The following is a 14,438-nucleotide window of genomic DNA, read 5'->3' on the forward strand; positions in this document are numbered from 1 at the left end:
TAACTCAAGTAAATTTCTGATGGGTAGAGGTGTGTTCACCCTGAGTTCTGGAAAATTCTTGAACTTTCGTGAAACTTCTTCCAATCGTCTATCGAAGATTAACGTTTGCATATGGGGTAGCAGTGCCACCTGGTGGAGAGTCACAAGAATGCTCCACAGATGCAAGCCGCACCTGTCACTGGAATTGGTCTTTGGGTTGTTAGCTTTCAGGAATCCACAGAACGATCAAATAATGGTAACTGCAAAGTTTCTCATGCATAAGAGGTTTTTTTTTTTTTTTTTTTTAAGATTTTATTTACTTATTTGATAGAGACACAGCAAGAGAGGGAACACAAGCAGGGGGAGTGCGAGAGGGAGAAGCAGGCTTCCTGCCGAGCAGGGAGTTCGATGTGGGGCTCAATCCCAGGACCCTGGGATCATGACCTGAGCTGAAGGCAGATGCTTAACGACTGAGCCACCAGGCGCCCCAAGCATAAGAGATTCTTTAATGCAAACAGGGCATTTAGAGCTTAGGGGGGTGGTTACTGGATTTTTTCAGTATCTGAGTAATTCTTCCACACCATAAAATCAGAAAACACTTATGCACTTGAGTTGTGGACATATTTTTATGGCTGAATATTGTTTTCTCTTTGCCCTGTTTTTCAATTTAAAATTAATATTTTTGTCTCATTGGAAAATAATGAAACGTTCGGATTTCTAGTACATTTGAGGGAACATTATGGGTGTTTTTTTTTTTTTTCCTGATTTAAGTGAAACCACTGAAGGAAGAGAATGCTCCTTTTTTTTTTTTTTTGCAACACCATTTATGTATTTTTCAAGTATTAGAAACTTGCTCATAAGCTAATATATTTTTCTGTTAGATCAGAATGAGGGCCAAGGTAATGGGTGGAATGTGATCACTGAAGGCTGACATTGAATTGTATTAGCTTCATAATATCATGAAACAATGTGTCTTTTTGTGAGTTAATAACAATCATGTCAAGGGAAGTGGATAGCCTCAGCCATTGGCTGGTAATAATGCCTCTGTTTCCAATAGAGTAACTTATGCAGTTGACCCTTGAGCAACATGGGGGTTAGGGGTGCTAGCCCCTTGCACAGCCAAAAATCAGTGTATAATTTTTGACTCCTCTCCCACCTAACTACTCATAGCCTACTGTTGACCAGAAGCCTTACTGATAACATAGTCAATTAACACATATTTTGGATATTATATGTGTTGTATACTGAGGATTACAACAAAGTGAGAAAAGAAAAGGTTATTAAGAAAATCATAAGGGAGAAAAAATATATTTACAGCACTGTGCTGTATTTACCCGGGGGGGGGGGGGGGCGGAACAAAACCATAACATATATAAGTGGACCCGCACAGTTCAAACCCATGTTGTTCAAGGGTCAACTGTATCTACAAACTCAGTGTAACAAGGTGAAACTTTCTTATACTTGCTGGATTAATTTAACAGATTTAGACTTCATCTAACCTTGATTTTAACCTACAGGTTACTTATTGTCATTGTGATAGACCAAACAGTTAGCGGGGGAAAAAAGACAGAATCTTTCCCCATATGCATATAAACATAGTGGTTTTGTTAATGTGTAGAAATAATCTAACCGATGAGCATATTGGACAGAAAATGTCTATTCCACATGAGTCATCTTCAAATTCCCACACCTCTTTATAGGACAATAGGAAAGAGCCAAATTGATGTTTCTATTTATTTCTACATAGTGCTTCTCCAATAATATTAGGACTTTGGTGTGACAAGACAGCAAAGTTTTCTCACACAAGCTATAGTTTATTGATTTTCAACACAAGTAGAAGGAAAGCCACTCCTCCTCTGTATCAGCTTCTCTTTGCCCTGTTTTTCCATTTAAAATTAATATTTTTGTCTCATTTTACCGACAAATAATGCTCTTTTAAAATGTACCATATTTATTTACACAGAACTCTACCTGAGTGAGGAGGATCTGAAAAGACTTCACGATTTCGAAGAGCAGTGTGTGGAAATATATTTCCATGAGAAGATGGAAAATCTGAATTATAGCTCTGAGGAACGAATCCGAGTGACATCAGAGAAGTACAAGATATATATATATATTTTTTTTTTCCAGCTCCCCAAAACTGGTTCTATTAGAATGTCTGAAGAAGTAGAAAGATGGACTTTCAGAACCCAGAGGTTTGGGTTCTCTACAGTTCTGTTTAGTAGCATATAGTATTCCTGTAACGGATGTATATTTATTGAGCACCTACTACATTCCAGGTGTCCCTCTAGTCCCTGGAGATAAATGGTGAATAAGAGACGAGAGTCCCTGCCTTCATAGGACTCGTGTTCTAGTGTGTGCAGGTAGAGGGGTGAGGAGGGTAGAGGACAAATAACAAGCAGGGAGACACATAAAAAGATGTAATTTAATGTCCGTTAAAGAGCGATGAAAAATCAAGTTGCATAAGGGCATCGAAAACGATGGTGGTGAGGGGTCTGCCAGAGTCGGGGGGTGGGGGGGCTGGGTTGGACTCTTTGGGGTCGCCTGGGGCAGGAAGGCTGTTGAGGAGTTGGAGGAGGAGGGGCCTGAGGGAGGCGGGGCAGAGACATCTGGTGGGGTGGTGCCCCCGGCTGTAGGAATAGCCAGTGCAGCTGCCTGAGGCCACAAGGTGCATCCACCAATGGCAGGTAGGACAGGAGAAGGCCGAGTGCTGCATGCTCGTTGCACTGGGGGGACGGGGCACAGGTGAGGTTCTCTTGTTTTGTTTCCATGCGGGGATAACAGAAGAAATGTGTATGGTCTTGGACATGATTCACCAGCCAGGGAGGAACTGCAGGAGCAGGAGGGAGGAGGTGATTTGCCCCACGAGAGGGCTTAATGCCTGGGCTTCGCTCGCAATCGGGGGGCCAGGAGAGAGGGTGGCCAGTGCTCAGGAGGCTGCAGCTCGGGTGTGGGCACACAGTTCTTGAGGCCAAGGCATCATCAGACCAGTGCCTGTGGGTATGTGTGGTTTTGGTGGGGAGGGTCAGTGCAGGGGGCCGTTCAGAGGTGTGAGGAAAGAGATGTGTTGGAGAGAGTGAACATATTCAGAAACTGTGGTAGGATCAAAGCCACTGTGGCTCCACCGATAATTGTGGATACATGGCGTTGTGTTGGAATATGGAAGACTGAGTGCATTTAATATGCACTTAAATGCATTAAATATGCATTTAAAAATTTTTTATTTTAATTTTTTTTTACGATTTTGTTTATTTGACAGAGAGAGAGATAGCGAGAGCAGGAACACAAGCAGGGGGAGTGGGAGAGGGAGAAGCAGGCTTCCCGCCGAGTAGGGAGCCCGATGTGGGGCTCTATCCCAGGACCCCGGGATCATGACCTGAGTCGAAGGCAGATGCTTAACGACTGAGCCACCCAGGTGCCCCATATGCATTTTTTTTTTTTTTTTTTAACACAGAGTTGTTTTTGTAAGCAGAAGCAAATCAGCAGAACTTAAATGCGTTCCTTCATTTTCGAATATACAGGGACCTGGCTGTAAAATGTTATACCTCATTATGCATGTATTTTTTTCGACATCCGAATGGATGGGCAGTGGATCCTTAAATATGGCTTTATTTAAAGGGGCGCCTGGGTGGCTCAGTCGGTTAAGTGGCTGCCTTCAGCTCGGGTCATGATCCTGGGGTCTTGGGATCGAGCCCCACATCCGGCTCTCTGCTCGGCGGGAAGCCTGCTTCTCCCTCTCCCTCTGCCTACCACTCTGCCTACTTGTGCTCTCTATCTCTCTGTCAAATAAATAAAATCTTTAAAAAAATAAAATAAAATTGAGTTACATGAAGAACTCTCTAAATGGTTTGCTATGGGTATAGGTCATATTTCTGGACTTTTCAAGTGATATCATATTACGTAAATACGTATTTAGGTGGCCGATTGAATTTCAGACCAATTTTATATTGAGAAAAAAATATCAAATAAAGGTTTGTGAGCACACAAATTTTGTTTTCCTTAAATAATATCTTTAGGCCAGAGCTTGATGAGCTTCTCTTCCCTTTTTCCTCTTCTGCACATTCTGCTACCTTTATAGATATGCTCACTGAGTCTTGTGGGCCAGCCTGGCTCTCTGTTTTCTAGGACACACATGCCCAGATAGGAGTTTATAGAACCAGGGTGAAGACCTGCTTCTCCACTTACTGGCTCTATGCACTTGGGCAGATTGGCTCTGGGCCTCTGTTTTCTTATTTGTAAGATGCACACACAAATAGACAGACCTACCTCTTAGAGGTGCTGTGAGGACTACATGAGGTAACATAGATGAACCACGTGGCAGAGTGCTGATTGATAGTAAGGGTACAATGAAAGTAACAATAGGCTCCAAAAACTGTGAGTGTGATTTCTTTTTAAATACATCTTTTCTTTCATATCTTAAGAAAAGGGGAATAAATACATAAGATGAGATGACCTCCTTGCCCCAGATTATGAATGGGGCCAAGGTCATGGAGAGCCCCTTACTTTACCCTGTAAACTAAGGAAGGAGTTTTAGGTGGTCAGATATGGACAGATTCAAGTTCTAGGCAGATTCCTTCAGTTATGGATTTGAAGAGTCAGAATTTGAAGTATGGAGACAGCAGGGATCAATACAGCAGGAGGATGAGTCCCAGGGACTAGCCAAACTAGCCATGGTAGGTTTGAAAGGAGGTATCTTAGTCCATTTGGACTGTTGTAACAAAGTGCCAGAGGCTGGGTGGCTTGTGAGTTGCTCACAGTTCTGGAGGCTGGGAAGTCCAAGAACAGCATGCCAGCATGGTTGGGTGACAGCCCCCTTCTGGGCTGCAGACCTCTCTTGTGTCTTTACATGGCGGAGGGGGTGAGGAAGCTCTGTGGGGTGTCTTTTATAAAGGCACCAGTCCCATTCATACCTACTAATACTATCACCTCTGGGGGTTAGAATTGCAACATAGGAATTTCAGAGAGATACCGACATTCAGACCATAGCAGAAGGGATGAGTAAAGACATGTTTAGAAAGGGCGATTCGTGAGGGGAGTTAGGGATGGACATGCAGCCAAGGGAGAGGGTGGAGTCCAGGATGACTGTCAGATCTGTAGCGGGGTAATTAGGTGAAAAGTGGCACCTCCATGATAGAAAACAATGTTCAAAAGATGCGGGGAAGGGGCAAGCAATGAGTTTCAGCTTTGTTGAGCTTGAGATCCCTGTGGCACAGTTAGCCAGAGATTCCTGGGAGGCTTTAGATGCGAGGCTCTGAAGTCCCGGGGCGAAGATTGACCTGGACAAGGAGATTCGGGAGTCGTCTGCCCCTTGTAAGAAAAGAAAGCCATGACAGAGGACGGGATTATGCCCAGGAAGCAAGAAGGGTGAGGAAACTCAGTAGGCTGAGGGTGGGACCCTGAGGGGAGCCAACCTCTGTGTAACAGAGCAAGAAAGAAGGGCTCACGGGGAAGATTAACCAGAATTGATCAGAGGAGGATAAGGGAAATAGGAAGGGCAGTGTTAAGAGTCAAATGGATCTGGTGTGGAAACTGAACTAGACGTTTACGAACAAGTAATTCAATCATTGTAGTAATGGTGGTGGTGGCATAGTGTGATGAACACCATCAATCATCACATATTGTATTCCTTTGAGTTTTTCCCTTGGGTAGAGGAAGGAGTAGAAGGTAGATGGGTATGTATCTTCTGAACAATATCCTAGAGGCTTTCGTGGGCTCTAGAATCTGATTATGAAGACCTGATTTCACTCTTGAGAACATCATCCGTCCGTTCTCTCACCAGTCTTCCGTTTACACCATTGGCCTCGTTGAGGTCATCTCTGGGGAGCTCACAACGGAGGCATGGGGGAGGGGAAGAATACTTTCCTGAGGCAGCTGAGGGAGTTTGAAGAGGAAGGGAAAGATGAGGCTATTTGCACAATCGCCTACTTGTAGAGAAGAGATCACCTACATCCTTACAGAATTAAGTGAATTGTGAATTGTGAGACTAGGCTGTTTTATGTCTTCCTTTCTCTGAAACACTGGCTACTTTTTGACCCTCTCTCTGTTCTGTGGAGTAAGATGTTAAGTGGATATTTCCCCATAATAAGCATGTTATATTTGGGAAGTGCTGCATTTTATTTTTTAAGCAATCTCTACACCCACCATGGGGCTCGGACATCCAACCCCGAGATCAAGAGTTGCATGCTCTATGAACTGAGCCCGCTAGGGGCCCCTGGAGAATGCTACATTTTAGAACAAGTCACATTGTGACTCAAGAGTCCTTGTTGGAGCAGGTCCTGTCATTATTTTGCCGTGACACCTTACTGAGGAACATTTGTGAGCACCTCTCAGCTTGGGAAATGTTGGTATAATTCATTTAGCATTTCCCACGCCTCTAAGGCACTGGTGAGAACTTTGCCTGATCCTTGATGAGTTGTTCAGAGGTGCCCGAGTGTGGGGGGAGTCAATGCCACTGAATGTGGAGTTAGGCTGTCTGGGTTCGAAGCCTCGCTCCATCCCCAACCCTGTGACCGGCCACGTGACCCACCCTCTTTTATGAAAGGGGTAATAGGAATGCCTACATTATGGGGTTGTTACGTGGATTAAATAAAAATAATAATGTACAGCCTTTGTAACAGAGTGAGCACTCAGTTAATATTATGATTATCATGATGATTATACATATACTTCTAATAATCTTACTTTTTTTTTTAAGATTTTTTTTATTTATTTGACAGAGAGAGACACAGAGAGGGAACACAAGCAGGGGAAGTGGAAGAGGGAGAAGCAGGCTTCCCACTGAGCAGGGAGCCCGATGCAGGGCTCGATCCCAGGACCCTGGGATGACCTGAGCCGAAGGCAGACGCTTAACGACTGAGCCACCCAGGCGCCCCTCTTATAATCTTACTTTAAAACATCTCTCCAAAGACCCACAGAAAAACAATAACCATACTGGTCTTTCCTCTACCCTCAAATCGCACACAGGGGAAACTAAACTTACAAGAATTTTTTTTCTTTACATGTCAGAATGACTGAAAGTCTAGATTAAATTAATGTAGTTGGTGGTTGAGGAATATAATTAAAATATGTTTCATGGGACATAATGCTTTAGAAAAAAAAAATGCCCATGAAAGCAGGAAGACCCTATGTGAGGATGACCAGGTTATTTGTCTAACAGGTCTCTATTGTAGCCTGTTACCTGTTGCTGTGAATAGTTGCTGGTTTCTATTATATCCATTTGATGTGACTGCTGCTGATGGAGCTTAATGAGCCTCCATTACTGCCGTTCAGACTGTTGTGTTTTTTAATTAGATGAAACAGTACACTAAGTGAAGAGGCTCTAATTAAGCATATTTGGAAGGGAATATACATATATTTGGTGCTCTTTCCCTCATCATCTCTGCCAATTCTCGTTTTGCAGGTTCCAGAAGGTCAGGAAGCATTTATTAAACCTCTGCTTAGTTACAGAAGTGGGATTCTGTACCAGAAGTAAGAAGGAGAGGGTCCCACCCCCATATAACAAACACGGAAAACATCACCCCTTTTGTTCTTTAATTCCTGGCTGCCAAGCTCCCAAAAAGAAGGAGTGCAGGATTTCTCAATCCATGTGACTTGGGATACATTCTGGAGAGGGGATATCTCACACTCTTTTGGGAAGTGCTTGCTGTAGCTGAATGCTAAATCCTTCATGGTATAATCACTGTTTCTTCCAGGCCCCACATAAGATTGGGGACCATTTTTAATTTCTGCATATGGTCATGTCAGCCACGAAACTGTTGATGAGATCCCCTTCCTTGCTGTTTTTTTTCTTTCTTTTTCTTTCTTTACTTTACTTTACTTTACTTTACTTTATTTCTGCTTATCAAAGGTTTTTGTTATTGAGAATTTGGCCAGAATACTCACTTATCCAAATAAAAGAATAAAACAGGGAAAGAAAAGAATGAAAAAATGTTGTAAGCCAAAGTGCACTCTGAAAATTTTCTTTTTCCCATTTAGTCTTCCATATATTTTCAGTTAAAATTATACAAGTTTAGGGGTACTTGGATGGCTCAGTCGGTGAAGCATCCGACTCTTGATTTTGGCTCAAGGAATGATGTCAGGGTTGTGAGATCAAGCCCCGTGTTGGGCTCTGCCTTCAGTGTAGTCTGTTTGGAATTCTCTCTCCCTCTGCCTCTCCCTTTACTCTCTCTCTCTCTCAAAATAAATAAAATCTTTTAAAAAAATTATACAAGTTTGTATGTTGTCCCTTATTCCCTTACACATCAGAAAATTTTTTTCAAATAATTAAACATTATTTATAAACATATTTTTAACTTTTGTTTCTCAACTAACAAAGTTTTTATACCAAATTTGAAAGTATATAGTACAAAACATAACAGACATCCACATCCCCATGCCTACCATCAGAAATAGCCAAAGAAAATTACTGTTCAATAATGTAAGTATGATTTTTAATGGCTGCATAATATTCTATCTCATAATGTAAAGAATATCTACTTTAGCATAGTGAAATCATAGTCTCTCTCTCTTTTTTTTTTAAAGGTTTTATTTATCCATTCATGAGAGACAGAGAGAGATGCAGAGGTAGAGGGAGAAGCAGGCTCCCCGTGGAGCAGGGAGCCTGATGTGGGACTCGATCCCAGGACCCTGGGATCATGACCTAAGCTGAAGGCAGACGCTTAACCAACTGAGCCACCCAGGCATCCCATGAAATCATAGTCTCTTTATGTACATTGCTTAATTGAATGTCCCAGTGTTGCACCCTTGTCGCCATTGAGTTATTTTAATCATTTGCTAGGCTAAAAAAATGTTACAATGTAGATGAACTCATTTTAATTTTCATTTCTCTGAATACCTAATGAGGTTGAATATTTTACCATATTTCCTTATCTTTTGTGTGTTTTTTTAAAAGATTTTATTTATTTGACAGAGAGAGACAGCAAGAGAGGGAACACAAGCAGGGGGAGTGGGAGAGGGAGAAGCAGGCTTCCTGCTGAGCAGGGAGCCTGATGCGGGGCTCCATCCCAGGACCCTGAGATCATGACCTGAGCTGAAGGCATTCGCTTAACCAACTGAGCCACCCAGGCGCCCCTCTTTTGTGTTTTATCTTTTGTGAATTGTCTGTTCACATCCTTTGGAGTCTTTGTAATTTTTTTCTGTAACAATCTGTAAAAGCTTTTTTTTTTTTTTTTTAAAGATTTTACTTATTTGAAACAGAGAGTGCATAAGTGCAGAGAAGGGGCAGAGGGAGAAGTAGACTCCCGCTGAGCAGGGAACCTGATGTGGGGCTCAATCCCAGGACCCTGAGATCATGACCCAAGCCAAAGGCAGCCGCTTAACCAACTGAGCCACCCAACAATTTGTAAAAGCTTTTGATTAAGGGATACAAACACCTCATCATATTTGTTAGAAAAATTTCTAACTTACTGTTTATTTTAAAATTTTTATATATTTTTATGTGTATGAGTTTGTTTTTAATATAACCAAATATGAGATGTTTTGTAATTTATTGTTTTGTTAAGCTTAGAAAGCTGTATTCGTTTCCTAGGGCTGCCATAATGAAGTACCAAATATTGGGTGTCTTAAAACAACAGAAATTTATTGGCTCACAGTTCTGGAGGTTACAAGTCCAAAATCAAGAACTTGGGAGGGCCGTGCTTCCTCTGATGGCTCTAGTGAAGAATCCTTCCTTGCCTCTTCTAGCGTCTGGCATTTACTGGCAATCCTTGGTATTCCTGGGTTTGTAGACACCATCACCGAAGTTGTAGGGTGGTCTTCTCCCTGTGTATATTCACATAATCTTCTCACTGTGTCCCAATTTCCCTTTTATAAGGACACCAGCCATAGTGGCTTAGGGTTTACCCTAATGACTTCATTTTAACTTGATTATCTCTGTAAAGACCGTGTTTCCAGATAAGGTCCTATTGTAGGAGTACTAGGGGGTTAGGACTTCAACATATCTCTTTGGGGAGGGGGAGCACAAAATGAAACCTATCTCCATATAGAGAAATTTATAGATATACAGATAATATTAACCAACATTTCCTTCATTCTTTCTCTCTGTCTCTAAGTCAGTTATTACATTTAATTAGATTCTACCTGCAATTTAACTTTTGACTTTTTTTTTTTTAAGATTTTATTTATTTATTTGACAGAGAGAGAGACAGTGAGAACAGGAACACAAGCAGGGGGAACAGGAGAGGGAGAAGCAGGCTTCCTGCGGAGCAGGGAGCCCGATGCGGGGCTTGATCTCAGGACCCTGGGATCATGACCTGAGTGGAAGGCAGACGCTTAACGACTGAGCCACCCAGGCACCCCACTTTTGACTTTCATAGGTGAAAATATCTTGTGTTGCTTTTATGTAACTCAATGGCTGGACATCATCATGTTGGGTTAAAGTATTCAAAATATTTTTTAAAAATTTGCCTCAGGCTTTCTCAGAATGTAGGTCTCTTAAAATGGGTTTTGTGTGAAGCTTAGGAAGCCTATTTGATCTGTAGTTGGATTTTTTTTGAAGATCTATAAATTTTTTTTCTAATTACATATTTAATCATTAATTCTGTTCCTCTCATCCTGGCTTCTTCCTCAAGATGTCCTTTTTCTATCCAAAATAACATAGTGCTTGTCAGTAGGAGATTTTGGGGTGTTTGTCATGTAAATTGATGAATATGATAGATGGACACTGGAGGGTTAACTAGCAGGAAGCTGGAAATACGGTCCTGGAATGTTATAAATAAGGGCTAGAAAAGTAGATGTTTAGTGTTTCCTCATTGGAGTGATAGTAGGAATTATAGGATGGCGTGAAACCACCTGAGATGAGAAGACAGAGGACTTACCCAACTTGGGGAAGCAGCTGAGGTCGAGGAGCCGCCTAAGGATGGAACGAGGACAGGAAGAGAGCAAGGCAAGTTCCCACTGGCTTAACGTGTTTATTGATTTTCTCCCTCCCTTTACCATTAGGGTTACAGAGATGTACTTCCAAATGAAAGAAATGAATGAAAAAGTGTCTTTTATAAAGGACTCTTTACTGTCCTTGGACAGCCAAGTGGGACACCTGCAGGACCTCTCTGCCCTGACAGTGGATACCCTGAAATTCCTTTCTGCTGTTGACACCTTACAAGAGGATGAGGCTCTCCTGGCCAGCAGAAAGCATCCTACGTGCAGAAAACTTCCCCACAGCTGGAGCAATGTCATCTGTGCAGGGGTTCCAGGCAGCATGGAGATCTCTGGGGAGAAGAAATACCAGTATTACAGCATGCCTCCTTCTTTGCTGCAGAGCCTGGCCAGAGGCCAGCGTACCCCGAGAGGGCAGAGGGGGCCCCTTCTTGAGATTACAGACAGTCAGAGAGAAGCTTCAAATGTAAGAGATGAGCAGGAAAAGCAAGAAACAGAAACCACCATAGCTGCTTCTGGGGTGTTCCTTAACAGGCAAGCACAGCGAAAGTATGGCCAGTTTCTCCTCGTCCCTTCTTATCTAAAGCGAGCTCCTTTTTCTGCAGAAACTGACTTGCCTCTGTTCAGACCATCCGTGGAAGCAGGTACAGGTGTGCTGGCAACTGAACAGGTCACCCAGGGCGAGGTCCCTGTTCATCTGACTTGGCAGATCCCACCTGTCTCAGCTCAGGGCTCAGTGGCCAAACCCGAGGCACAGTACAAGTCAGTAGCTCAGATACCAGCCAGACAAGACAAGGGGGAGCAAGTTCTACCCACTTTGATTTGCACGTCTCCACCAATGAAAGTGACCTCCCTCCCTTCCCAAGGCGAGAGCATGGGAATTGAAGGTGGATATGTGAACTGGGCATTTTCAGAAGGTGATGAAACTGGTGTGTTTAGCATCAAGAAAAAATGGCAGACCTGCTTGGCCTCCACTTGTAACAGTGACTCTAAAGAGAGTGGCCAAAGCCAGAGGCAGATCCGAGCCAGATCCCTCTCTGATAACTCATCGAGGTTGGCGCATAGTAGTGACTGCTCAGAGGTGGGACCATGGCTGCAGCCAAACACATCCTTTTGGATCAATCCTTTCCGCAGAGATAGGCCCTTCACCCGGAGTCACAGTTTGAGATTCCACAAGGAGGAGAAACTGAAGATCTCTAAGATTAAAAGTAAGTGAACATTTTTTTTAATTTAAAAAATAAGCTCTTAAATTACTAAATTCTATGCATTACTATTATTTTTAGAAAGTTGGCCACCTTTGACTATATTCTCATTCTCCCCATTCTCAGTCGTCTGTAAAACCAAATGGCTCCCAGCGCAATCTTAAATTTTTTCATGCAAACCCTTTCCCTTACAGACCTTTCAAGATCCTCAGAGATAGGGCAGTCAGCATGGATCAAAACAAAAATGCTAATCAAGGATAAGAGATCGTCAAAGAAAAAGAAGAAAACACAAGGACTGCAGGTGCCGGTAAGTGTCTTTTATGTCATTGGCAATTGAGGTAGGAGCCTCTCTTAGCTCAGTTTCTCCATAAAGTGCCAGGCACACTACAAAATGGCCCTGGACTGGAAGGAGTGAAGATATAAATTTAAGAGTCATCAGAGTGGATATGCCACAGCTCATTTATCAGCTCACATGTTGAAGGACACTTGTGTTATTTTCAGTTTGGGCTATTCTAAACAAAGCTGTTATGAACATTTGTGCACAAGTCTTTGTGTGGACATATGTTTCAATTTCTCTTTGGTAAATATTTAGGAGTAGCATGTCAGAGTTATATGGTAAGTATTTGTTTAATTTTAGAAGACACTTCCAAACTGCTTTTCAAAGTGGCTGTATCATTTTACATTCTAACCAGTTTACGAGGAGTAGTTTATGAGTGTTCCAGTGGTCTACGTTCTCACCAATCCTTAGTATGCTCAGTCTTTTTAACTTTAGCCATAGTTGGGGGTATGTAGTGGGATCTCATGGTGATTTCATTTGCATTTCTGGAATGACTAGTGCTGCAAGCTATCATTTATGTGCTCTTTTTGTCATCCATATATCTTTTTTTGTGACCTGTCTGAATATTTTGTATATTTTAAAAATTGGGTTGTCTTAATAATAAGTTGTCAGAGTTTTTTCTAGATATAAGCCCATTGTTGGATATATGTTTTATAAATATTTTCTCTTGGTGGCTTGCCTTTTACTTTTCTTTTTTTAAAGATTTAATTTATTTATTTGAGACAGAGAGAATGAGAGAGACAGAGAGCACATGAGAGGGGATAGGGTCAGAGGACGAAGCAGACTCCCTGCCGAGCAGGGAGCCCGATGCGGGACTCGATCCAGGGACTCCAGGATCATGACCTGAGCCGAAGGCAGTCGCCCAACCAACTGAGCCACCCAGGCGCCCTTGCCTTTTACTTTTCTTAAATGTCCTTTGAAGTGCATACATTTTTTATTTTTATGAAATCTGCTGCTTGTTTTTTTTTTTTAATAGTCTGTGCTTTTGTATCCTATTTAAGAAAATTTGAATTAAGAAAACCCAAGATCATTGAGATTTTCTTTTCATGTTTTCTTCTAGACGTTTCATAGATTTTGCTCTTATATTTAGGTCTAGCACCCATTTTGAGTTAACTTCTGTAAATGGTGGTAGGTAAGGATTGAGGTCCCCCTCCTCTTTCCTTTTCTCCTCTTCCCCTTTATTTCTTTGTTCCTTCCTCCTTCCCCCCCTCCCCCCGTTCCTTCCTTGAATACAAATATCAGTTTTTTTCCTACCATTTTCTGGCAAAAAGATTGTCTTTTTCCTATTGAGTTGCCTTGACACCTTTGTCAAAAATTGACCATATATATCCATAATATGTATGGATCTATTTCTGGATCTATTCTGTTCCATTTATCTGTATGTCTGTCTTTATGATAATACCATACTATCTTGAATACTGTATTTTATATTAAATATTGAAATCATGTAGTGTAGGTCTGTCACAGTTTTCTTCCTTTTCAAAGTGGTGTGGTTTTGTTTTGTTTTGTTTTGTTTTTTGGCTATTCTAGTTTCTTTGCATTTCCACATGTATTTGAATCAGCTTGACAGTTTTTACAGAGAAGCCTGCTGGGGTGAGTGGAATTGCTGTGAATCAACTTGGGGAGAATTGGCATCTTAACAATAATAAGTTTTTTGATCCATGAGCATGATATGTCTATTTATTTAGATGCTCCTCAGTTTCTCTCAGCAGTGTTTTGTAGTTTGCAGTGTACAGTTCTTTTTTTAAAAAAAGATTTTTTATTCATTGGAGACGAGAGAGAGCATGAGCAGGGGAGACAGGCAGAGGGAGAGGGAGAAGCTGACTCCTTGTTGAGTTGGGAGCCCAATGTGGGGTTCAATCCCAGAACCTTGGGATCATGACCTGAGTTGAAGATGGATGCTTAACCATCTGAGCCACCCAGATGCCAAAAGTGTTCTGTTCTCGCACGTGTTTTTAAAAATGTCTCTCTAAGTATTTGATATTTTTATTTTATTATAAATGCAATTATAAAAAATTAATTTCTGATTATTTGTTGGTAGTATATAG

The 14,438-nt window shown here is 41.8% G+C and overlaps 1 protein-coding gene across 1 annotated transcript in view; it reads left to right on the forward strand.

Annotated features, from left to right (window-relative positions):
- The window catches only part of TRPM6 (transient receptor potential cation channel subfamily M member 6), a 167,076-nt gene that overhangs the window by 118,961 nt on the left and 33,677 nt on the right, over positions 1-14,438 (forward strand). Inside the window, exons 25-27 of the mRNA XM_035029044.1 lie at positions 1,943-2,075; positions 10,918-12,059; positions 12,248-12,360. Coding sequence (XP_034884935.1) covers positions 1,943-2,075; positions 10,918-12,059; positions 12,248-12,360 — 1,388 coding nt within the window. The remainder of the gene's footprint in view (positions 1-1,942; positions 2,076-10,917; positions 12,060-12,247; positions 12,361-14,438) is intronic.

This window comes from Mirounga leonina, unplaced genomic scaffold (assembly GCF_011800145.1).
Source record: "Mirounga leonina isolate KUSES-001 unplaced genomic scaffold, KU_Mleo_1.0 Mir_224, whole genome shotgun sequence".
Lineage (NCBI taxonomy): Eukaryota > Metazoa > Chordata > Mammalia > Carnivora > Phocidae > Mirounga > Mirounga leonina.